This window comes from Lampetra planeri, chromosome 56 (assembly GCF_965212315.1).
Source record: "Lampetra planeri chromosome 56, kcLamPlan1.2.h2, whole genome shotgun sequence".
Taxonomy (NCBI): domain Eukaryota; kingdom Metazoa; phylum Chordata; class Hyperoartia; order Petromyzontiformes; family Petromyzontidae; genus Lampetra; species Lampetra planeri.
Genome location: NC_136162.1, coordinates 3,615,847 through 3,640,269, shown reverse-complemented (window position 1 = coordinate 3,640,269; position 24,423 = coordinate 3,615,847). Strand labels below are relative to the sequence as shown.

Sequence of the window (24,423 nt, the reverse complement as noted above, 5' to 3'; positions counted from 1 at the left end):
TTACTTGACCAATTATAATCGGTTAATTTACAATTACTTGAAGACTGCAAACGTTGGGCGGGACAACAAAAAAGTGTCGCTTCTCTTCTCCCGTGTGCCGCTGGACGGGAGGTGATGGCCAAGGCTTGGCAGCATTACGAAACACCGAGTCACGATTGCCATGGTAAATTGGACTCCCGTGGCAAACTTAATTTCCATGGTAAACTTGACTCTTCATCACGGTTATCTAGTTTACCATGGCAGCCCAGTTTACTCTGACACAATCCTAAACTATGGGCACTCTGCCACATTTCATCTTGCAACCCAGCAGCAATCGAACCTCATGGCGGGACTCGAATTAACGGAAGTCAAAATCGTAGTTAATTTAGTTATTTTTGGCAACTCCGTCCCACCGCGCACGCAAACGCCGCGACCCGCCTAGCGCGGATGGTTTTGTTGCCGTGTCGTGTCCAAGCGTAGCGGCGGGGACGAATGCGCAGAAGAAACAAAACTTTTAAACTTTGATTAGTGCTTCGTGTCGATTCCTCTTACATCATCTGTCGTCTGAAATGGAGCCAGCAAAGGTGCGTGCGTGTCGGGTGGAGGTTGGGTCGTGTAGCCCGCATTCCCAGCCACCGCAAGCTCAAGCAACTTCTGTTTGGCCGCATAGAGGGGGCTGCTAAACGGACACGACACGGGCTGGAGAAGAGATGGAGCTGATGCGGTACGGGAGGATGTGGAGCTGAGTGGACTTGCCGATGACCGGTACCAGCGGTGTCAAGATCGGCCTCTGCGGAGGAGGCTCGTGAAGGACGCTGCTGCTGGGCAGTTGGCGGCAGTCGCCCTCCAACAACAACGGAGGGCGGAGGCGCGACGCTCACAACAACGAGCGGAGCGCCCGGCGAATAAAATGCAGCAAGTTGACACATGGTACAGCTGGTGCATCTACCGGTCATCTCAGTCAGCCAACCCATGGCACCACCTGGGTCTGTCCCGTGACCTGTCAGCAGCGAGTCCTCGATGCTTCAAGTGGCCTCAAAGTGCACCTAGCCTGGCACGGGCGCCGTGGAGACGTCACCGTCACTTCGTGGCGAATGGCGGGGGTGTTGGTGTTATTAAATTATTATTGTTTGTGCCGGTGCCGACCTTCATGGGTGCTCGCTTACACCACTTGCCCCAAAGGCTATGGGGGGGGGAACTTTGTCTTTGGTTGAGGGAAGAGGAGGAATATGAAACCGTTAATCACATCGCCATTCCCGCCAGCTTACGAAATGTTGGCATTTCACATGTCTCGGACGTCTTGAGCCAAAACCTCATGTTTGCTTGTCTATGTATTGACTGCAATGCGATCTGGGGTTAAAAGCCCCCCCCCCCTTGCTCTTTAGCCACCTCCCTGTCGTGGATGTTGCTTCGGGATGAACAACCTGCGATGATTTAAACCCTTAGGGGCCGTCCATGAATGACGTCACGCACCTGGGGAGGGGGGAGGGTGAGACATTTGTGACGATGTGTGACGAGGGGGGGGGGTTTGGGAAATGTGACGTCACATCAAAAAGCGCAACTTTAAATAAATATAGACAACGCGTTCCACTTAATTAAATATACTTTTTAATAAATGTTTTCTCCTACAACATCAGAGTGCAGCGCCACATTAAATACGCACTATGGCAATAGTTTAAAGCGATTTTATGCATGTTTTATTTGCAAAATGGAAAAATGGTTTGGGGGGGGGGAAGCACAGCTTTGTGACGTCATATTTGAGGGGGGGGGGGGTCTGACTTTTTGTGACGCCGTATGACGAGGGTGGGGGGGGGTCAACGTCCAAAATCGCGTTACGTCATTTTATGGACGGCCCCTTACACAAACTGCCTGTCGACTGATGAATATTCATGAGTGACGTGGGTCCAGTTCGCTTATTTTAACCGAATATCGAGGCGTTAACCCGCATTTGTGAGCAGCAAGCCCGACAAGGAGCTACAACTTTAACCGTAAGTGAACTTTTTCGGGTTTTTTCGGTGCCTACAGTTTCTGGCTTTTACTTGATGCAATCATTTTTATTTTTGTTTCATCGGATAGCTATGCGTTGAATTAAAAGAGGCGTTTCAGCTTCATGCTATTGCTTTACCAAGTTATTTTACATTGTCCACAATGACGCGCAACTATTGCTCTTGTTACGTATCGTCATATCATTTTGCGTTCAACACGCGACTCGTGTCCGATTAGCGCGGCTGGCTACGTACGGTGCGAAAGAAGTTCCAACACGCACGGCGGCATTTCTCCCGCATTCGAGGAAAGCCTGACTCTGCCCACGAGGCAATGAATGTTGAAACCCGGTCCACGGTTTTGCGTGCACCGGTCCGATGCGGCTGATGAGATGCACCACCTGAAGTCCCTGGTGCTATCGTGGGTTGTGTCATTGAACCTCTTCGCCGATCTTAGGTCTTGCTTAGAAGCTACTGAAGTCCCAGTTACTATTGATGAATTGCCGCACGGTGTCGATGCCGGATGAAGCGAGTGCGGGTCTGTAGCTTGATGTTATAAAGGGGCCCTAATAAAAAAACGTAAATATTAAAACACACACATTTTTAACTTGCATAGTAAAGTAATTGCATTTTTTGTATCTGCTATACAGCCGGATAATACGACAAAATCGCTAACCTTAAACACTCAGTCGTTCGTAAAAGTTGAAGGCGGTATAGTACTATAGTAATAGAGCAAGTGCAGAATCACTGAACCGGAATTGAGAGCTTGATACTGCGGGGTCCTTGGTATGTGTCGCTACTTTTGCGACGACGCTAATCCTGCACTGCACGGTGATCTTACGTGACCCTCAATACCTACACGTGAATACTAAACAACATTACTAAAGGTCGCGTTACTCTTCTTACTAATTGGATAAACACATTTTCTCTCCATTTTAGTTCCAGGAAGATAACCGTTTTAACGTCGCCTGTAGCCACAGAATTACAGATGGAGATTAAAAAAAGCATTTGATAAACAACTGCGTCATAGTGATCGTTTATTTTTTTATTTTTGTGTCTTAATAGCAAGAGCAAACGTAAAATACGTGATAGGTTAATCGATTGAGTATCTGGATTGGCATGTTTTGTTCACGCGACAACTTAAATCCAGTTTCAGTTTAATTTATTTGGTAAAGCCCTGTGAGCCATTCGGCTCTTGAATCGGGTGCAACCGCAACAAACAAAAAAACAAAACATGAACAAGAAAACATCTTAAAGTGACGATGCACAGACAGAAAAATACAGGAAAAAACTGAAAAGTCTTCCAGAAAAAAAGCACCGTACACCAACGCTGTGCAAAAATCCCAGTGGGATGCAGATTGTTTTAGCCGTGTCATGTGGAGGGTGAATCACGACGCAATTTAGCTTCGTATTCACGTGATCTAACCCCACAAACAAGACGAATAAAGACTCGTAGTATTACTATTACGGTAACCGAGAAAATACACGCATGGGTTAAATGGGCTGTCTTGAGCGACTTTAAATGGTTAAACTAGGAATCCCTGTCGTGATGGGTGCTTGTGTAACGGGGAGCGGTGGCGCAGTAGTTAGCGCACTGCGCTACAAACCCGCCGACCCGAGTTGGATTCCCACTCGCAACAGCAGTGAACATTTGAACCAGTCGTGGGCTTCCCCGAGGTCTACTCGGCCTCAAACGAGTACATTGCGCGGGCTGTGTAAACACCAGCTGTGGAGAGACAAAGGCGGCCGGGCATGGTGTTGGCCACCCATCTCCTCGTGTGCCGTGCCGGCCTTCGTATGTGGTACTCGCAAACAGCACTTTCCCCCAACAGTCTGTGAAGACTAAACGGGGGATCTCTGTCTTTGTATGTTGAACTTCTTTCGCATCGTATGTCCCCAAGCGTGCTAATCGGAGGTGCGGGGGAAGGACAGGAAACGAACCACAAAAAGCAGTTCCAACACGACAAGCGTTGATTGTCGTCATCATTGAGTCGGTGGGCATTGTGTGCGCAGAAACTCACTCGACAAAAACAACACGTGTACAATCCACCCGCTCGTGTGTCGGCTTCTCACGCGCGCTGCTCGCTGACAGCACTTGCCACGACTGTCTATGGTCGTGCACCGCAGTTAGATGCGTCCCTGATGAAAAGTTCCGCGTTAACAGAAAAACTATTCCCCCCCCCCCGTGAACAGGGAACGCAACGAGGGTTAACGTTTGGCGAGATACGATGTAGCGCGTGCGAGGGTACGCCGCCACGTTACTCTGTCAAACCGCGTGCCGTGTCGCACCGCTTACCGGCACAGCAGCTCAAGAAAGTTGTTCGACAGCGTTGTAACGTGGAAGAGGCGCGTTATAGCGAACACGCGTTCGCTATAACGTGTGAACGACGTGTGAGCGACGACGCGTGTTCGCTATAACGCGCCTCTTCCGCGTTACAACGCTAAGCGAGGACTTGCCGTGTCCGTCTGGTCCGACGTGTCTTCCAGCGTCCGCGTGAAGGTGAACGGGGTCACGGCGCGGGACACGAGATCGCGCACAGCGATGGCCGTTAACGTCGGTGGCCTGGTGGTCCTTGTCGTCTTCTACGCGGCCATCCTGGCAACGGGCATCTGGGCCTCGCGCAAGTCCAAGAGGATCGAGAAGAAGTCCGGCGGCTCGCGCAGCGAGGTGGCCATGGTGGGCGACCGCAAGATGAGTGCCCTCCTGGGGGTGTTCACGGCCACAGGTGAGCCGCGCCGGTGATGTGCAGTGTATTTTGCAGTGCATCGTGTAGTGCAGGCCTGTCCAAAGTCCGGCCCGCAGGCCAATCACGGCCCGCGGGCAGATTTCATACGGCCCGCAGCTTCGGTCTTATAATGTGTTATTTATGGCTCGCCAGCTCTGTCAGAATAAATACATCATAAAACTCATGGAAATTTAAGGTATTCTATACAGTTTGTTCAATGTTATCTGACTGAATGAAAGGCAGAATTGCGTTTTTCGAGTTGTTCCCGTCTGCCCGAGTGGCTTATATTTGGTTACATTGTCATTTGAAAAATAAAGGTAATTGTGACAATGAAAATAGTTTTATAACAGCGTGTATTTCCACGTAACTTTTGTGGTTAAAACAATGTCAAAAGGAACTATTGGCCCCCGGGCATCTTCACTTTATCAAATGTGGCCCTCTTTGCAAAAAGTTTGGACACCCCTGGTGTAGTGCATAGTGTAGTGTATATAGCATCTGAAAGTGCGCGATGCGGTGACCGTCTTTGTTCGATGTCCAGCCAAAAGCCGCTGCTGCTGCTGCGAGAATGACCGCGTGATGATGGCTTAAGCTCCTTGACGAGTACTCGCTAACAGCACTTGCCTGCCCCAACAGTCTGTTTAAAGCCACACGGGGGATCTTTGTCTTCGCTGTGCAGCGACGTGGGTGGGAGGTGCGTACATTAACGGCACGGCGGAGGTGGTGTATACGCCGGGGCTTGGACTGGCCTGGAACCAGTTCCCTTTCGGCGCTGCCATCAGCCTCTGCGTGGGTAAGGTGATTATTATTATTATTCGCAACGAGCACCCTGCAGTGGACGTGCCCCAGCGTTCCATTAACGTTGGGCCACGTGACCAGTCTGTGGTCGCGTGGGTGGTGGCATGTGTGGGTACTCCCTGGCCCCGTTTTAAGATTTTCTGACCTGCGTGGAAGATTCGGTCAAAAACTCGCCACTCGGGGGGAGCTGCAGTGGTCCCCTCGATTTGAGAGGCACTTCTGACAACAGTGGCACGAGCAGGCAATTGCAGGGCAGTACCACTGATTTGTTTTCTAGCTCTAACAAGTCTTCAATGGATTCCTGATGTCCGCAGACCCCGCAGGGTCGAGCCCACTGGAGTGAAATCCTCCCAAAACGCCGCTGGCTGTGTACGGTGCGAGAGAAGTTCAACAGAGTATGCCTTTTCAATCTGCGGTGGCGTCTGGGCACGCCCAACGTGTTGAAAAAACAATTTGGTGTCAGACTTTCACGAGACATTTTGACACTGTCAACCTACGGAACTGACAATCCATTTCGCAAAGTGGCAAACAAAATGTATATATATATAAAACTTACATTTTAAGTTTAAATAAGCAACATTTATTTCAAAATTATCAAATCTAAGCTTGTGGCGATGGGATGTAGAGCAGTTCGTATGTTTGCTTGTTCTGTATGCTGCTTGATTTTAATCAAATGTTTAATTGATGCGACTGGTAATGAAACTCTAGACGATACTTGAAAATCAAACACACAAGCAAAAACAGATTGTGAATGAAGGGATGGATATGCTTCACTCTCCCCCAGGCGAGTTCATTATTCATGTTTTTAGTTTATTTTCCATTGTGGTCAATGTAGCAGGTTCGAGTTATAATGTGGAAAACGTACACCGATTTTATGATTATTATTACAGATGAATCAAAGCAATAATCTAATCGATTATTTCAATCGTCAACAGTCGCAGCGCTACCCACCTGCCAATTGCAATTTAAATCGCGTGCGCGTCTGCCTCGAACCATTTACAACGACAAAGTGGGGAGTGCGTGTTCAGACCCCCCCCCCTCCAACTTCAAAGTCAATTTGATCACAACTTTTCCACACATTGCAAACTCATGCTATGACATTTTTTTGCGGCCGGCTGTAAGTTTTCAATGACAAGCGGCTGGAAACAAAAACACACCAGATTGAAGTTTTGTTGCCATACAAAAAGGGGAAAAATCTATTGTCTTAAACCAGATTAAATTTGTGTTTGTTTTGCCCCCAGACAGAGAGGTTGTTGGCTTAACGTGCGAGGCGAGGTCGTCCCCTTGTTCACGAGCGGGGGAAGCAGCAGAGAGGCAGTCTGATGTGGGGGAGGGGGGGGGTCCTCTTTTATATGTGAGGCTGTGTGAGGCCTTTTGGCGTCATCTGGTCCAACACCAGTGGAGACTAGGCTCTGAGAAAAGCTGTCTCGGGTGTGGACCAATCAACTTCAAGGACAGTGCATATCATTATCATCATCGGAGTTGTTTATTTTTGTTTGCATTTTGACTGCTTGTGTTGTGGTTATTGCAAACATGATGCCTTGTATAAAGGTGTCAGTTTTTGTACCAGTTTAAAGGGTAAAAACCTATTACTAAAATAGATCCCTTTTACCCACCCCTAAACCCCCCCCTCGGGCGCTCGGTGCTGATTTATTTTGTGTTTTTTTTTATTCTCGTTATATATTTATATATTCATTATTTTCTTTACATTTTTGACTTAAATCTTTCGTGACTGCAGGAACTCATATTCTTTGGGTCTTTCGGTAAAGCCACGGAGATAGAAGACGATTGCTCGTGTTGCGATCGAAACGTCATGACTTTGATTTTTGTTATTTTTTCTATCTACATGGCTTCACCGAAAGACCCAAAGAAAATGTATATTTTTAGTTTGTCGTCCGTTCACCCCCCGCCGGCCCGCCCGCACCGCCGATTAGCAAGGATGGCTACGTACGGTGCGAAAGAAGTTCAACATAGGCAGCCAAAAGCCGCTGCTGCTGCTGCGAGGATGATTGGAGGTGTCGCGTGATGACGATGTATTCTCCTTGACGCTAACAGCACCTCGCCAAGGTGCTAACAGAACTCGCTAACAGCACTTGCCCCAGCGGTCTGTTAAAGGCTACACGGGAGGTCTTTGTCTTTGGTGTGCAGCGACGTCGGTGGCATGCGCGTACATTAACGGCGGTGTACGAAGACAAAGATCCCCCGTATAGCCTCTGACAGACTGCTGGGGCAAGTGCTTTCAGCGAGTAGCAGCTATGAGGGGGGGGGGATGGGTGTCCCAACAACCACGCCCCGCCACCTTTGTCTCCCTCATGGCGATGTCTACACATCACACCAGATGTACTCATTTGGGGCTGAGACGACCTAGGGGAGGTCCCAGCACCGGTTCATGAGAATCGTCACTGGTGTTGGCCGTGAGCGCAAATCGAACCGGGGGGGAGGAGGGGGGGAGGGAGGGGGTCGCCGGATTCGTAGCGCAGCGGTGCGCGCAAACCGCTCCACCACCGCCGGTGTTCGACACGCTGCCGACATGCGTACAGCTCGTCCGATGGTGCAATTTCGCTCCTAATCTCATTCCACGTTTGCCCGCGGTGTCACCCGCCCGCCACGCCACAGCCGCGCTCTTCTTCGTCAAGCCCATGCGCTCTCGCCGCTACGTCACGATGCTCGACCCCTTCCAGATGCGCTACGGCAGGTGGCTGGGCGCTCTCTTCTACCTCCCCGCCACCTTCGGTGACCTCTTCTGGGCAGCCGCCGTCCTCGCCGCGCTCGGTAAGACGCCTGCGCCGCCACTCGCGCGGTGTCGTCGAGAAATGTGAAGAAGATGAAATGAAAGAAAAAAAGCCGTTAAAACATCACGAATTCAAAAGTTCAAAGATGTTTCCTGTTCACGTTAGGAAGTCCACTGGAGCTGTGCGATTTTTAATCTAAATTGAAAACTAATTTCTATAATACAAGTTTTTTTGGGGTTAAAGCGCGTACAAACCCCCCCCCCTGTATTATTTAATACTATTATTTACTATTATAATGAGCCAATAATGTCTGTGTATCCCTAGCGTGACATCACTCCACGTCGACCAGCCCCCCTCATTAATAATCATGAGCAGGTGACGTCATTCCACATGTGGGGGGCGAGGTGCCTTCTCCCCCCTCCTCGGCGTCAACTCACAGCCCTCACTACAAAGGCAGAACCCTCACGTCACGCGGTCTCCGTCACGCTGTTGAGACATCGAAGTAAAAAGGACGTCGTGATGAACGAGGGATTATAACCTTTAAATGAAATAGGTCTGTGTCACCGCGCCCTTACAAACTGCACACGAATTGATGCGATGAATATCACGTCGCGGTCTGCTTTCCGCTTGCAAGTTTCAGGTTTACCGCAATACACCCGTCCTTGGACGGGCCAAATGCTAGTGGATGATATTGGTCGCGAAGGCCTACGTGCTCAACGGAAAACGAATTTCTTTAGAAGGACTTGTTCTTGTGTTTAGTTTTGTTGTCCTAAAGGGGTGAGTCCATCTGTAGGGACGAGTCTAACCATAGGACAATCTCAGAAGGTTGATGGGCTGAGCCAAACCCCGACAAGGTGTTGAACTCGCAAACTTCCGCCACATATCTGGCTGCAGTAAAAGCTGCGGCCTGTTCACGCCGCTGTTGGCAAAGGGGCCTCCGATACCTGCGACTGGTCTTCGCAGGTGCTCGCTAACAGCACTTGCCCTCGTAATCTGTGAAGGCTGCACCGGGGGGCTGGTGGGGGGGGGGGGGGGGACTTTGTCTTAAGATTGACCGAAGCGTGATGCAATTTTTCGCATTGTGCGACCGTCAGACCGAGGTGCGATGAATTTCGATAGTGAAGTTCAGCGCTTGTGATCTGCGGAGTCTAAGGGACTTGCGCACGTGTTTCGTCAGGCTCCACCATCAGCGTCATCGTGGACATCAACAGGACCGTGGCGGTCATCATCTCAGCCCTCATCACCATCGTTTACACCCTCCTGGGGGGCCTCTACTCCGTGGCCTACACCGACGTCGTCCAGCTCGTCTTCATCGTCGTCGGGCTGGTGGGAGGACGCAGCTCTTGACCACGTGTTCACAGGGGGGGGGGGTGGAAGTTGTGTGCCCACGTGAGATGTTGAGCTGACTTGGCTTAAGTTAAGCGCTTCTCATGATCTGCCTCTGCCTGTTGCCGAGTCCTGATGCGTGTTCCTTGAGCTCACTGCCCTGCCAACGCTACCCCCCTCCCCACTGCCTTCATGCCACCTTTGTTTAAATTAAACATCACCCTTTTCACACTTTACAATTGTGGGTTGAAAACTACATGTCATCGGCAATCCCCGAGACTATTAATGTTTAATGTTTCGGGAAGATGTAAAGATTTCCTAGGACGGATACCTTAAAAAAAAACGTTCCTGAGAAATCCAGGACAGGTGACAACACTTGCGTTGGGCCTTGCTAAGCCCGACACCCCTGGTGCCTCTCCATCTGTCCTAGGCCTTGTCAATCCTTGGCACCGTTATGTTGCCACTTGTTTCGTCACCACCTGTCTCGTCACCACCTCTCTCTGTGACTTCGTCTTGCTGCCTGCTCAGTGCTTTGCCAGCTCTGGGGCTCGTCAGCCTGTCATCTTTAAGCCGATCCCTGGCTCAATCAACTTGATGCCTGGCCTTTCCTTTCTGATGCTAACCAATTGATCCCATGACATTTTGTCACGTCCAGGAATATATTGCAGTGCCGTCACTTTTAATCCGCAGTAAAAAAAATGTTTTGAGAGATTGTAACGCGCGCGGTTTTCGTTCACTCTCAGCGAGAGGGAGGGAGGGAGTGAGAACGATTTCAGAGGCGCGGGAATCCACAGACAAGCGGGGGGGGAGGCTGCCAGAAATGGCGCCGACAATTCCCAAAGCTCTGTGGTTCTACATGAGGATGCTTGGCCATCTTTAAAAAAAAAGATTTGTGTGCATACGCCGGCTTAGTTTGTTGCATCAGGCAGTTACCCAACCGCAGGTCGAGTCGCCCGTCACACTTGCATTTTGGCGGCGCGCGTTCCATCCCCTCTGGCAGGTGGTGTGCGTGCCGTTTGCCATGATGAACCCGGCGGTGAAGAACATTGGCCGCCTGGAGACCAGGGACATCACGCGCTGGATCGACAACATGCTCTACATGGTGAGGAGCGCTCTTCAGCGGGAGCCCGCGTGCGTTGCCGACGCCACCCGGAGGGGGGGGGGGGCAGTCACACGGTGTTGGCCTAACGACCTGCTGACCTCGGTTTACTCTGGTCAAATACATTTCTTGCCCTGCCTGATTCTGCTACAATGGCGCCTGAATATACTTTTGGGGAAAGTGCTGTTAGCGAGCACCTATGAAGGCTGGCACGGCACACGAGGGGGTGGGTGGCCAACACTGCGCCCAGCCGCCTTTGTCTCCCCAGTAGCGACATTTACACACCATACCAGGTACTCATTTGAGACTGAGTCGACCTAGGGGAAGCCCAGAACCAGTTAAGATTATAATCGTCGCCCTGAGCTGGAATTGAACTCTGGCCGCCGGGTTCGAAGCGCAGCGCGCTAACCACGACGCCACCGCTCTCTCCCCTTTAACAAATAAATATTTCTCTTTTAAGGCCACACGCACAGAGACGGGTGTTGTTATTGATAAACGTGATGCGTTTTTAACGTAAAGAGCCCCCCCCCCCTCGTTCGTGCTCGTCAGCCCTTCCCGGCCGTCGCGCGTGGCCGGTGATGCGCGTCGAGCGAGGTGGACCTGTGCACGTGGTGTCCCACGTGCTGACGGCCGTGCTGGTTGCAGGTTCTCGGCAATATCCCGTGGCAGGCGTACTTCCAGCGGATACTCGCGACAGGCTCCGTGAAGCAGGCGCAGGTCATCTCGCTCGCCTCCGCCTTCATCACCTTCATCCTCGCCGTCCCGCCAGTCCTCATCGGAGCGGTCGCGGTGAGCACCGGTAATTACTCGTCGGGGGGGGGCGGGGAAAGGGTTCGGCGAGCGGGACTCGGCAGGCAGTGGCGGTGGCACGTGTGCCGATTGTTGCGGGGATTTTGGGGCGTCGCGGCGGCGACAGGTTAATTGCCTCGCCTGGTACGCGGGAGGTCGTGGGTTTTGATCCCGACGCCCGACGTCTGTACGTTTGGAGTTTGAATCCAGGGAGTCGGAATATAATCCGAGGAGTGAGAATGCCATGCTCAACAGGTGTTTGAAAATGTTTACTTATTTGGCCGTTACAATTGCATTTTTTACCACCGCACCACCCATAAAAACGATGGCTTTAATTTTTTGGCTTTGATTTAGCCTGACAGTTATCTGGATCCATCAGGCTTGTAACAGCTCGGTCCATCAGGCTTGTAACAATTCACTGCCTCCTGGCAAATTCGATGTATTGTCAGATAAAAATCTGGGTAACCATTCGTTTCCAGAATAAAAATTTCACACGAAAATAATACATTCTTGCATGCACAATTCGGCGCAAGCATCGAATCGCCGCGTGTCCACGATCCGTAAAGAGTGAGGTGTTCTCCCGTAGCCTGTGCCGGCTGTGACCGATCCCACGTGCCCCCTGTCGCGCAGACTGGAACATGACGACCTACGGCCTCCCCTCGCCGCACGAGAGGGGCGAGGAGGGCATGATCGTGCCCATCGTGCTGCAGCACATTTGCCCAAACTACATCGCCATCATGGGCATCGGGGCGCTGGCCGCTGCGGTGATGTCGTCCGCGGACTCGGCGCTCCTGTCGGCTGGCTCGCTGTTCACTCGCAACGTCTACACGCAGATCATCCGCCCCCAGGTGCTGCGGTTTAAAATAAAATGAACAAAAATTGTGCCTCAATTCCCAATTTTTGTGTGCATTCGGCGTAGTATCCGTGAGTTGATGGGTCTATTTGTAACTCTCCTAGAGCAGTGCATTATGTCACGTGTTAGGGAAACAGCTCACAGAAGGCAGGGAAAACGGAGCTGAGTCTGAGATCCGCGACCTCTGGTCCAGGATGATGTCTCAAGTGACATCTTTGTTCCCCCGCGTGTTAGGAAAGGGTAGAGTAAATCATTCCAAGTAACTACTTTTGAGATTCCTTGGACAATTGTGACCTACGGCTTGGTAGTAAAGTGGATATTTAGAAAATTCTCAGAATTGGAATATATCCAACCTAAGTGAAAACATCAAATGTAACTTTCTTTTTTAAAGAGAATCAATGGAAATTGGGTTTAAATCATCAACTCATTACATTGTACGGGAGAGCTCGATTCAATCAAGGTTGGCTACTAAAATTTTTATCGTAAGGTCTCTCAATGATGCCGGCTCAATGCTCTGAATCCCGAGCCTCCCACACACTGTCCCTTCTCGTGGTGTTCGTGGGCTTAACATCTCACTAAACTTCGATTTAAAATTTTTGTGACTGCAGGGATTCATCTTCTTGGTTCTTTCGGTAAAGTCACGTAGAAGGGAAATAATAAAATAAAAAACATAAAAAACACATAATAAAAGAATTATTAGATTATGTTTTATTTTTCTTATTTTATTTTTTCCCTTCTACGTGACTTTACCGAAAGAACCAAGAAGATGAATCTCACTAAACGTGAACGGTAGCCGCAGCCATAGCGAGAGATATGGTGGATGTGGTGTGCCGGGCATTGTTAATGTTTTTCGGGGTCGCAGAGCCGGACTGACTCTGTTGAAATGAACCCCCGTTACCGGTACTCTTCATTTGTAGGGGTGGAGAATTTAATTCCCCTTCTCTTTCAATTGATTGTTGCAATTTTAGGATCACGATTTTCTTCAAGAATGTCGTATGTGCGCGTAACCGTGTACACACGTGCAATTGTACATTATTTTCACCGCCGCACGTTGGAAAAATCGTCGAAATGACGACCCGGTGCAACGTAAGTGCAGCGCAACGACCATCGCACGGCGGCGGCCACTCATCTTGTTTGCGCGTGCACACACACACACACACGTCGAAATGAACAGCGCGATTGTGCGTTGCCCGGCAGGCTTCGGACCGCGAGTCCATGTGGGCGCTGAGGGGTGCGGTGCTCGCCGTCGGCTCGCTGGCCACGATCCTGGCCCTCGAGACGAGCTCCACCTTCACCCTGTGGTTCTGGAGCGGAGACTTCACCTACATCATCATCTTCCCGCAGTTCTGCTGCGTGCTCTTCTTCGGGGCGTCCAACGGCTACGGGCTCATCGTTGGGCTGGTCACGGGGCTCTTCTTCAGGGTCACGGGCGGAGAGCCCCTCATCAAGATGCCGGCGCTCATCCGCTACCCCGGCTACTACGAGGTGGACGGCCTGGTCCACCAGGCTCTTCCCATGAAGACCTTCTGCATGCTGCTCTCGCTGACGGCCAACGTCGCCGCGTGTTTCGCCACGAGGCGCTTGTTCGCGTCCGGTACGCTGCCAGGAAGTTGGGATTTTTTGAAGGAGTTCAGCGCCCCGGACTCGGATTCGGCCCCTTCTCGGCCGGAGCCCGCCGAGGTTGTAGCGCCCGCCGATGGCGCAGAAAACACTGAGCTGCCTCTCGTGTCTTGCGAGAAACAATCGGCCCAGTGACGGACGTCGAGCGAGGCTAAGCAGACGTCTAAATCGCCACGGGGAGCACGACAGAGTTCTGCTGCGTCGCCATGAACACTCGCACTAAACGCATGAGACCAAATATATTTTCTTTTAAGTCCTGTGCCTTATTTGACATTGTATAGCGCTATATAATGCGTCATCTTACGTTGATATTTTAGGGACTGCACACTGCTGGTTTTAAGGCAGATGTTACATGGTTCGTCAATGTAAATAGTTACCGGGAAGGCATGTTTAATCATATAACAATTAGCAATGTACACAAATTTGTGTGCAGCTATCATAGTTTGCATGTTGGACTTGCAATCCAGCAGTGGCCAGTTCAATGCAACTCGGACACCTATATCTTGACTATGTCATGTGTATGCTGTGCGTGTTACGTCGGTCGGCGCTTGTGTATTGTATGCGTCTTATTATGAGACAGTGGTTGGGAATGTAACGTTGTTAAACTTCAGTTGATCATCGATTATCCAGCTTCCAACATCCAACAAGGCCGGGACTAATCCGGCGATTGGCACCATGGCGTGACAAAAAGCAGCTTTGCTTGATTTGAGTATCAAATATTATATACAGGACATTATACACTACATAGAGCTCAAACACTGAACATACTGCACGTGTATAACATTTACATGACTAATAGCTCCAGTGATTAAAACATCAATTAGACAGTGCGCCCCGGTGAGCAGTGCGTTGTGTTTTCCGTTGTGTTCGCATCAGTCCGGCGATCGTCAAACGCATCACCCATAATAGAGTTTTTTTGGGTTAGATCGCTTAAATCTAAGCCGAAAACGTCTATTATGGATGATATTGGTCGCGAAAGCCGACGTGTTTCAACGCATCAAGTTGTTGAAACAAGAGCGTTAGTGGTAGTACATTGCCCCATACAGGGGTCTCGAGATTGGAGCGGTAAGTACGGTACGGTAACTTTTAACAGCAGGATATTTATTTTTTCGTCTACTTTTATGTTTATGCCAATTTAATATCGTAAACTAATTAAAAGCACACAAAAATATAAACACCTATAAACGTAATTTCATGTAAGAAGTGTCGAACGCCCACTCGCAGGTCACGGGACAGACCCAGGTGCCAAGCCTGACCGAGATGAGTGGCCCGATGCACCATCTGTGCCCCCTACTGTGCCAACTTGCTGTGTTTTATCCACCCGCCGCTCCGCTCGTTGTTGTGAGCGTTGCTCCTTTGCCCTTCGTTCTTTCTGTATGGCGACTGCCTCCAGCTGCCCAGTCGCAGCGTCCTTCACGAGCCTCATACACAGAGGCCGATCTTGACACCGCTGGTACCCAGTGCCGGATTATCCTAGTAGCAACAGTAGCTACATATGTACATATATAGTTGTACTTATGTAGTAGCTACTACATATGTAGCTACTATATATGTAGTAGCTACGTATGTAGCTACTACATATAATGTAGCAACTACATATGTAGCATCCAACTCCTCTGAGTGAGCAGCAATCACCAGATCATCGGCATACATAATAACATGGTTGACCAATAGGGAGCATCGATCAGCCTCCAATTCTATCTGGACCGGATGGAAATTCCTCCGGTACAGCTGTAATAACGTTGAGGACTCTTGGACACCCGGGGTTTAGGCACACGTATTTATTCCGGAACAGTTGTCACAACCGCGGACATACAATACTGGAGGGGGTATCGGCCCCCTCACCCGGCTAGCTGGGAATACACTGCTAGCTATCTCTGACCTACCTCCTAGTCCTCCACTAACGGGCTAGGGGAGGCTGTCTGGCCCGACACTGGTAAGTCGGGCTACGGTACCCGGAGTCCCAGAGCACTAGCTCTGGTTCTCGGGACCACGCCGCTGGCTCGGTCCTGCGCGGCCCTGACAAGGGCGGCGTCCCAGGGGAATCCAGGGCTCTAGCTAGACGATCTTCGGTCTTCACTGGTTTAGCTTTTACATTCTGCCCCGAGCCCTCTGACACATCCCCCTTTATACTCAACCCCCGCTGAGGGGTGGGGCCCCGGGCTGCCTGGTGCGGACGTCGTTGAGAGCACCCCCCCCCCGTGCACTCACGTAGCCCCGCCCACTGTGTTTGTTTCCCATAAGCTGCCATGCATAACGGCTCTCTCTCTAACACCCCTACACAGCCATGGGACGTTTCTCGAACCACGTGGTCAAAGATTGTGTTCAATGATGTGGGAGCCAGAGGACATCCCCTGTAGGTGCCAGAGGACATCCCTATGCATAGGTGGACACACTTGAACGTACACGAATAATCAGACAGTGCGGGTGTTGCAAGACAAACGTTATATTTTGGCGAGAATTGAAAACCCATTACAGTATACCATTACATATAACAGAATTACAATGCGATGAACAACGTGCGGGTTACCGTGCGAGTACAATGCATGCTGCTGTGTAATTACCGTGGCATTCACATTAAAGTCAAACACCATTGGATCCTTGCGTCTAAAACCCAGTACCGTACTGTGAGTGGATCAGATAACGTGAATCATCGTTCGAGTGGTGATACAAGTACCAGGTTCGCCATGTATTATCTCCTAGGGTTACTTAATGACAATAATAAACAGCCCCCTAAAATTCAAAAATGTCCTCCAAAAAAGATGGTGGCCATCTTGGAGATATGGCAGCCGAATTTAGAATTTTTTAAAAAAAAATCTTTAATCTTTGGAGATGCACGATTGTAAATATCTCCAGCAAGTTTCAGACTTGTATCACAATTTAAACGATTCCTGAAAAAGAAAATGCACATTTCTGCCCCAATACGTCGTTGTGACCTCTTGTAAAATCACATTAATGTTGGAAGGAGAAAAAACACAGGTGAAGGCGCAGGCCTGCAATGGCTGACTTTGAAGATGTAGAGAGTTGTGTGTGTGTATGTGTGTAGGTCGACTCAGCCTCAAATGAGTACCTGGTGCGGTGTGTAAACATTGCCACTAGGAAGACAAAGGCGGTCGGGCGTGGTGCTGGCCACCCACCCCCTCGTGTACCGTTCCGGCCTTCATAGGTGCTCGCTAACAGCACTTGCCCCGACAGTCTGTTAAGGCTATAGGGGTATCTTTGATCTTTGATGTGTGTGTGTGGGTGCGCGACCTGCCCATCGACTGACGTTGACACTGCTGCATGGACAGAGGCAGGAGTGGAGTTTAAACAAAACAAAAAACATGGTCCTTCAACTGCCACGCCGCGAGATCGAACAGAACCGGCAACCTTTGGGATTTCAAGTCGAGTGTGCTGACCATTACACCACGGCACCATGCCCCACACCTTCACATAATTAGCTTGGCTAAACTTAATTAGTTTGGCTACAATCATTTGTCCTGATTAATTTAAAAGCGCACGTGCTCTATAGCTCCGTTACCCATGATAGCTGATGAGTCTGTACGTCACAGTGCTGTTGCGTTCACGTGTACTTACTTCCCTGCACTCTTGCGTGTGTGTTCGCGGCTGTGGGGGTGTACCCCGTAGTCTATTCCAAAAGAAGCTCCCAGCAGCACGAGGCGCGAAACGTCGAACATCGTGCGCGAGAACGCGATGGGAGACCTTGCTCATCTCCGCGTTCACGAGCCTCTTGAGTGTTTCCTCTTCACAGGCTCGTAAAGCAGCACAATGGCAATGTTTAATATATACATGGATACAAACGCAATCGTCAATAACGCTGTGGCCTTAAAAGGAACAAAACGATATAATGGCCGACGTTTCGGGCAATGGCCCTTCTTCGTAATGATATCTTACATCAGATATTGCGATACGTTTCCTTTTAAGGCCACAGTGTTGTTGACGAAGGTGTTCAGTTTTGTTGTTGTTATTGTTGTGCTTGTGTACAACTGCCAAACGCAGCAGCAGCCGCAGCAGCATCGCCACATCGTTTAGGGTTTTCAATTTGAGGGCACACCCGTGAACGCAGCTTGCTCCAGCACTCAGTACAGACGACGACACAGGCAGTGTCCTAGCTCATCGCAAGACAATAGAATCTATGGGTCTGAACCCTTTTCTATTTGTTATGAAGAACACGTGACAAAGAATTACGGAATATAAGCTATTGATTATAGTGCTCGAATTTGTATGTACATAAGATAAGATTCATGCCATTGGATTACTTTTGTTAGGACGGAATCTACACAGATGTGACTATGTGAGACATCGTTAGATGGCGTCTTTGTGGGACACGCGTATGAGATGGGTGTCGTATAAACCAGTGGTTCTTAACTTGGGGTGCCTCTTCTGGGGGTGCGAGACATGCCAGTAATTTTTTTAAACGTTAAATCATAGAAACATAAATTAGCACGGGCACGTAAGAACAACTACTTTTGTTTCATCAAACCCATGCGTTTATTAACGTTGTACGTTTTGTGAACGACTGAGAACCCAAGGTGGTGCAGTGAATGTCAAGAACCACTGGTGTACACCGTAGGCGCCACGAGGTGCTAAGATGGCCGAGACTCGCGGCGGAGTGGCAGGCAAAGGAGGGGAACGCTGCCCGAGCGACGAAGTCGTCTCGTGGCTGTGTGCGAGTTGGATCGTGGCGCCGCAGGACTGCTGTGAACAAAGACGAAGGCTTTGGGAGGCTTTCGTCCGGCAGTGGATCGACCGTGGCTGATGACGGCGACACTGCACTGCACTATTCATTGTCTAGGCCTAAAGTCACTGTGTAGGGTTTCGTGGCTGTGCTGTCTCCGATTTGTTTTTGGGTTGTACCGCGCGTTGTGTGGCATGATGTCAGACGTTTCGGTCCACGCTTTAGTTTCTCCAAGAAGCTATTGGCACGTGGCGCGAAACGTCGGGAATTGTGTCGAGCAACACGCGGCAAAGGCAGAAAACACACTGGAGCGCTCCGTCTAAACATCAAGTATGGGATAAATCTTGACTTAAAGCTTTCGTGACTACATGAATACATATTCTATGGGTCTGTCGGTAAAGCCACGTAGAAAGAAAAATAATAAAAAATATCACGACGTTTAGATCACAACACAAGCGATCGAAACGTCGTGATATTTTATTATTTTTCTATCTACGTGGCTTTGCCGAACGACCCATGGAATAAGTATGAGATGGTTTGATGGATGAGGAGGTGGGGAGTTGGTGTCGTGTCTCGTGTGAGCCGTTTTTTTCCTCTCCTAACCCTGCATCACCATCATCACCGTCGTCATCAGACTCAGGAGGGGCAGCACGATCGTAGGGAACACGTGGCCCTGTGCGGTCACTCCGCCGTTGCAGAGGTCTTTACCGCAGCATTCTTGGATGAAAGTATCATTTTTTTCGCATTTTTCAATGCAACCCTTCTTCATTGCATCTATTCAGGAAACGACAGAAACATTCAAAAGTGGTGAAGTGCTGCACATTAAGCAGCGACCATACCCAATTATTTAAAACTACATTTGCCTTCCTTCCACCCCCTCCTCTCCACCCTCTCCTCCCCACTCCAAATGTTATCATTTTCATGTTTATATGTAGCGCTTCATATTTAAAGCTTTCGTGACTGCAGGGATTCATCTTCTTGATTCTTTCGGTAAAGTCACGTAGAAGGGAAGTAATACAATAATACAAATAAAACATAATAAAATAATTCTCACGACGTTTCGGCCACAAAGCAAGCAGCCGTCCTCAGGTGAAACCAGGTCTGTCGAGGCGACAGCGTCTCAGGTGAAACCAGGTCTGTCGAGGCGACAGCGTCTGAATGACGCTGTCGCCTCGACAGACCTGGTTTCACCTGAGGACGGCTGGTTTCACCTGAGGACGGCTGCTTGCGTTGTGGCCGAAACGTCGTGAGAATTATTTTATTATGTTTTATTTTTATTATTTTATTACTTCCCTTCTACGTGACTTTACCGAAAGAATCAAGAAGATAGCGCTTCATAATTGGACAAATAATGAATTCCAAACTCTCAGGGAGCACCGCGTCGCCCTGGGGCGGTGCCATGGCCGAGCATTCGCCGCTTGTTACAGTGGCTCGCGGTTCAGAGAATACGGCGGCCCTGTTTAATACCATGGGCATATTCAACTACGGGCATGATTAACCACCACAACATACATGCCGATTGCGTCACAGTGGCGGCGTACAATATCCAGCGACGTTATTTTTAAGAGAGTAGGCCACGTGTGTTGGCGCCACGGTCCAAATATTTTATGTTTCTTTTTTTAGCTCTCAAATGACCGTATCTAATTTGGTAAAGCCACACACTACATCACCCACGACTGTGAAACTACTGCAGACGACACTCATCTGTGACACATAGCACCTTCCTTGGCGATAGCCTTGAGCTATAAGAATGCTACCAAAACCAAATGTATGAATCGTATGATTTGATTGCAGAATAGTCTGTGGAAGCAGATATTGCAGAGCCACTTCTGACATCCCTTCACAAGTGTCGCCTTATTCACATTCGGGCGACTGCGTTTTCCCATTTTCTCCGAAATGCCGAAAGGCAGTCAAACTGACGGGATGAAACCCAGGGCTGGCTTCTGAAGCCTTCTTAAGAAGCTTCCGAATGAGGAGCGAAACGTTGCATGTCATGCCGCACAACATGCGGTTTATAACACGAAAACGCATCGGAGATTGAAAGATAAACGTGCCCTGGGTTTATGTGGAACAGCATCTGTTCTAAAAAGAAGTGAGGATTGAAGACAGGACCCCAGGGCCATGACAATCAGTTGGAGAAGTCGCGGGGACATGAGGGTGCACTGGGGCTCATTCACTTCACTCACTGCGGGAATTTTCAGAGTAGCAGCTCTCATTTTTTTGACAAACGGTTATATTTCTTGCGTCCGTATTACATTCCGCAACACTTCCACATTCGTAGCACTTCAGAGCTTGGCCTGGAAATAAACAATAAAACAAAAGTCAAAGTCATCACGCTGCTTTCCTGATCGAATGAGCACTGAATCTCCTCTCCCGTTCACAGTCCTCAGGCAGTGGTGGAAATTCTTTATTCCTATGACGGGGGCAAGTGTATCCATATTTCACAGCCATTGTTGACTTGCCTATGATGGTGTACTTGTTATCTCGACCCCCGGGGGTCGATGGGGCGAGTCATCCCCGAAGCAGGATCTTAAGAAGGTGACCCCTTCAACCGCTGAACCACCTGGTCAGATCCACACAAAGTTACCCAAACCCTTGTGTTGTGCTGCACGCAATATCAGGCGTGCCGTTTTGTGAGCACATTAAACGCTTTTGCTCGTGTGTCCGACTGGGCTGATGTTGGCCTTGTTGAGAAAGCATCATCACATCGTGGTGTAGCTTCTACATTGCCCTCGGTGTGAGTCCTATCACCTTGGCTGAGTCGCAAAACATTCGCTCATGTAAGTTACAAAGGACATCAAGCACAACTTGGCGTATGCAACTCTCTGGATACTGAGGTTTAGGCGGATACGTGGAAAGATTGGAAACGTGAATAACGATAGACAATGGCAGTTACACCATAAATACGACGTTTTGTGTGGGTGATTAATAGGTGAGGGTGAATATATAACTTTATAATCTACTCGTTCATTAAGCCTGTCTTTGCCAGGCAAATAATAATTAACCTGCTATGATTTTTAATATATTTTTTATATATACGATCAGACACTATCAACTTCTCCAAAAATTGTTATTTTTCCACAAATACATAAAAAAATTGTTGACGACTTGATTCAACTTGGTATATTTAAAGACGTACCCATCGGAAACCGCTCAATTTAAAGATTCCGTTATTTTTTATTAGAAATAACAAAAATGTATTAACTTAATACTCTATGAGGGTAAGCTTATATCTTTTGCCGTTTTCAAATTATTCAGATTTGAACAATATAAAATTAGTATTTTTTTCGTTCAACACCACTTTAATCCGAAATATCTAAAAAACAATAAAAGATAGAACAATGGTTCTCGCTTTCATTGTATTTGACGTTTAACGCTCTCTCACAAGAAAACAACCTGCAATCTTATATTTTGAACGGTTTCTGAATGACACCGAGGCACAAACATGTTTATGGGGCACTTAAAATCGATATTTAAGGGCCTTAAAATGAAAAATTTGGGATTCTCAGATTTCCCCTGTTTTTTGTGTCCTTAAAGCTACCTATGTACCAAATTTCAGCGTTCTACCTTGTCGGGAAGTACCCTAGAGGTTTTTGAGACATACAGATGAAGGTCTTCATATAGATTTTAATGTCTGCACATGGGCAGTGTTCTCAGCGTGTTGCAGAGTCTCACAGTTCGAGGCCAAACGTCCGCCCTGATTAATACTGCGGTGTGCATATTGACCGTAAGAAAAATACTTTGTGCCATCTGCTTCGCAGAGGACGTTAAAGATTATTTGCAAGAAGTTGGCCACTGTGCTGACGTCAGGTTTCAAATTTGCCAAATCTAAAACATTACCTGCAAATTGTGCAATTGGGGTTATACATTACTCTGGCTACCTACGATGCGAAAGAAGTTCAACATATATGCAACATACATCGGTCACTTTGCAAATTGAGACTACACGGATCTCGTGAATTTGCACCCGGTTAAAGCAAAAATAAACTTAACTGAAACCCTTCTAGTAGTAGTAGGTTTTTACCCTTTTAAACTGGTACAAAACTGTCAGTTTTGTACCAGTTTAAAAGGGTAAAAACCTACTACTATATTTTGCCACTGGTAAAAGAGATCTCATAGTGTAAATGCTCGAGCTCTCAATACTCTGATATTGCACTGTGTTTGAGTTGTACGCCTTCTGGTGTCATCTGGTCCAACACCAATGGGGACTAGGCTCTAAAGAAAGCCGTCTCGGGTGTGGACCAATCAACTTCAAGGAAAGTGCATATTATTATCATTATCAGAGTTGCTTCTTTTTGTTTGCTTTTTTGACTACTTGTGTTGTGGTTATTGCAAACATGATGCCTTGAATAAAGGTGTCAGTTTTGTACCAGTTTAAAAGGGTAAAAACCTACTACTATATTTTGCCACTGGTAAAAGAGATCTCATAGTGAAACCCCTCTATTTGTCTCGCGTCAGTGCCCGGCCGACTCACCCTGGCTGACGAGCAGCGACAATCCGCAGATAGCCAGAAGCAGCATCAGCGGTGAGCGCAGAGCGGCCATGGTGTGAGGAGGCGGCGGTGGCAGCGGGCGGCAGAGAAGATTCACGCACGAGGAGGTGAGAAACGACGACGCTTCGTGGTGACCGAAGAGATGTGTGGAGCCCAGCGCTATGGCCCTGAGATTTATAGGGCCCACACGAATGGCATTTGCATATAAGGAAATGTATTTTGCTATCATGTACTAATGCAAGTAAGTTGACCTTCGCAAGGTCGCGAGTGCGAGTTACATATTGATAATTGTAAATCCTGTCACGGGTTATTGCTTCCTTATGGACATGTTTTGAGGGTCAGGACTAATAGGCACGTAACACTCAAACAATGAGTAACTGAGAATAAGATGGCATAGCCCATAAACAACGGAGAGTCTATGAGCCAAGGCCAGATATTTCACACGTTGGTGCCACATTTAGGTCTTGAGAGTCCTTGGATTTTTATCGGCTCACTCGAGGTCCTCATTTCATCGGTTTATGGTCCTTAAAATGGGCATTTTTTGCGGGCATTTGGCTCGACTGACCACACCTGCATTCAAATTAGCGACATCCGCTTCACATCGACGAGGGCACGCGCGTTGTGGTTAAGGTGACATGAAGGCACGAAGCAGGAAGTTGGCCACCGCGAGAAGGCTGTGATTTCCCACCCAAGTCTTGGAAGCTAAGCAGCCTGCAGCCATGACGCATAACCAGAATAACAAGAGGTGACATTTCATTCGAACTCTGTAAAACAACAAAAAAACCCTCAATATTTCAAGAGCCACAATGCACTGCGTGGTGAATACGAGACGGTGGTGGTCCTTTAGTGAATAACAGCCACGAGGCCGTCCTTTAAAGAGCCGCCGACCCCTGACCCCTGACCATGCACAAGACAGCTTGTTGTTGTTGTTCAGGCTTTGGGGCTGCACGTGGTGGGTAGCAGATGGTACTTAAATAAAAAAAAATCGATTGTGGCACAGGACTTCTATGTCCACCTGCCTGTCCTCCCCACGTACACCAGCCCGCACTCATCAGTGCAGTGAACTGTGGCCATATAAACCCCCTACCCCCCCCTCTCCTACGATCCCCACGACCCAGGGAGGTTTTTCATCCAGAAGTGGAATGGCAAAAGGGATGTTGCAAAGGCGCCTTTTGGCGTCATCTGGTCGAACACCGTATGAGACTCGGCTCTAAGGAAAGCTGTCTCTTGACATTGGAATTTAGCTCCTGAAAATATTGCCAGACGCAAGGGTAAAACGTCGTATTACTAGATTGTGTAAGGGACTGGCTAATTGATGAGCTACGTTGTGGGATGCAATTGCATGAGTGACA

General features: G+C 48.7%; 1 protein-coding gene and 1 long non-coding RNA gene across 2 annotated transcripts; one reads left to right on the top strand and one right to left on the bottom strand.

Annotated features, from left to right (window-relative positions):
- Positions 1-4,359: 4,359 nt before the first annotated feature.
- Positions 4,360-15,370, top strand: LOC144735601 (high-affinity choline transporter 1-like). Its single transcript, XM_078618026.1, has 8 exons — positions 4,360-4,687; positions 5,364-5,477; positions 8,099-8,254; positions 9,392-9,540; positions 10,541-10,642; positions 11,285-11,438; positions 12,059-12,276; positions 13,479-15,370. The coding sequence occupies exons 1-8, from the start codon at positions 4,504-4,506 to the stop codon at positions 14,034-14,036; spliced, it is 1,635 nt and encodes a 544-aa protein (XP_078474152.1). The 5' UTR covers positions 4,360-4,503; the 3' UTR covers positions 14,037-15,370.
- A 961-nt stretch (positions 15,371-16,331) lies between these two features.
- LOC144735602 (uncharacterized) lies at positions 16,332-23,228 on the bottom strand. The gene is made up of 3 exons (XR_013588659.1): positions 23,054-23,228; positions 20,766-20,876; positions 16,332-19,353 (listed from the first exon to the last, which is right to left on the bottom strand). It is a non-coding gene; the product is annotated as an uncharacterized LOC144735602 (long non-coding RNA).
- Positions 23,229-24,423: the final 1,195 nt, after the last annotated feature.

Coding starts and splice junctions, on each gene's coding strand:
- LOC144735601 (XM_078618026.1), top strand. CDS start 4,504: ATGGCCGTTAACGTCGGTGGCCTGGTGGTCCTTGTCGTCTTCTACGCG. Junction 5,478..8,098: donor TGCCATCAGCCTCTGCGTGG/GTAAGGTGATTA, acceptor GCCACGCCACAG/CCGCGCTCTTCTTCGTCAAG. Junction 11,439..12,058: donor AGCGGTCGCGGTGAGCACCG/GTAATTACTCGT, acceptor CCTGTCGCGCAG/ACTGGAACATGACGACCTAC.